Genomic DNA, 1,408 nt, shown 5'->3' on the forward strand with positions numbered 1-1,408 from the left:
ATTTAGCTCTCATTTGTTTCCCATATTTTTTTAGTAAAAATGCATTTCGAAATAGTTAACTAATGAAGAATGTGTATTTAAAAAAAAAAGAAAAACTTTTAATTTTGCGTGTAATATTATTTTATTGAATAATGTGTGGTTGAAAAGAATAGAGAGAAAAAACATATTTTGAGAAAATGAGCATCAAACAAAGGTTTAATTTCTTTTGTTTTCAACAATTATGAATTATCATCATTCAATTTAGAGGTATATTAGGAAAAACGTAGGTAAAATTTATAATTTCAACTATATTGATTAATTTTTTTTAAAAATTGTATGCAAGTAGAAACAAGTCTATTTTTACAAGAGGGATGAAGTATTTGGGATGGATATTGAAAATAAACTTTAATAAGCAGATGAAATTTAGTGCTAATACGCTGATTGATTCATAAAAATTAAATGTTTTTGTACATAAAACTACTATAGCGGCAACCCTAAACTACAGAGAACTAACATAATAATCTAACTTAAAAATTATAAGTAACTAGATAAAAAGCAAAAAAAAACTAAAATTTAAGAAAAGGGCCTTAATCCAGAATCTTGAATCTCAATTCAATTGGATCTCTCGGCATGGCGGACAAATACGGATTCCAAGTCCGGAGGATTAAAGAAATCTCTACCACCATTAAAATGGCAGGAGGAGGTAGGGCGGCGCTTCCGTGGGGCGGGCGGGCATCGCAGTTTCTCCGCTATCCTCGATTCTCTTCCGGTTGGAGTTGTCGAACGGACGTCTTCATCTTCACATCCCTCTTGAGGTTTTGTCGATATCGATTTCAATGGAGCCCATATAGGTATACCAGAAATCAACCATTTCTTTGATTCTGATTCCGTCCCTCCTTCAACTTGAAGCTTCTTAGAAAAACCCATGCCGAAAATCCAGTTAAAAGTAAACAAATTTTCGACTCAAAATCTTTCTTCGGAAAAGGGTGATCTTGGAAAAACTCCAACTACCTTTTAAACAGAAGGGTACCAAAATAGTCTCATAACCAGGGAAGAAATTAGTCAAGAAAATTGAAGAAATCAACCAAAAGGGTCTTTCTTCTTTCTGAGTAAAATGAATATAGAGAGAGAAAGGGGAAATGGGAATGTGATGGCGGCAAAATGAGAGGAGGAATTGTGGGATAAAGACATTTATATATGAGAGAGAAACAGAGAAGGCGGCGCGGCTGCCCGTGAAAATTTCGGGCAGCTGAATAATTTTTCGACTTTGGCGCCAATTTTTGGACATAACGGCTATATTCCCGCCTTTAATTTGCTTCAGTGTTTAGAATTGTACTTGGGCCGGGTTTACCGTTTAGAGAGCAAGTAGAAAGCTGGGGAGTGGGCGTCAGGGTGTTGAGGCGAAGGCCGGGTGTTGTAGGTTTGGGCT

The 1,408-nt window shown here is 35.8% G+C and overlaps 1 protein-coding gene across 1 annotated transcript; it reads right to left on the reverse strand.

Annotated features, from left to right (window-relative positions):
• Positions 1-401: 401 nt before the first annotated feature.
• Positions 402-1,139, reverse strand: LOC111385349 (cyclin-dependent protein kinase inhibitor SMR6-like). The gene has a single exon (XM_023009732.1). It carries the CDS (start codon positions 904-906, stop codon positions 592-594), a length of 315 nt encoding a protein of 104 aa, XP_022865500.1. The 5' UTR covers positions 907-1,139; the 3' UTR covers positions 402-591.
• Between the last annotated feature and the right edge of the window lie 269 nt (positions 1,140-1,408).

Source organism: Olea europaea, unplaced genomic scaffold (assembly GCF_002742605.1).
Source record: "Olea europaea var. sylvestris unplaced genomic scaffold, O_europaea_v1 scaffold3132, whole genome shotgun sequence".
Classification (NCBI taxonomy): domain Eukaryota; kingdom Viridiplantae; phylum Streptophyta; class Magnoliopsida; order Lamiales; family Oleaceae; genus Olea; species Olea europaea.

Coding starts and splice junctions, on each gene's coding strand:
- LOC111385349 (XM_023009732.1), bottom strand. CDS start 906: ATGGGTTTTTCTAAGAAGCTTCAAGTTGAAGGAGGGACGGAATCAGAA.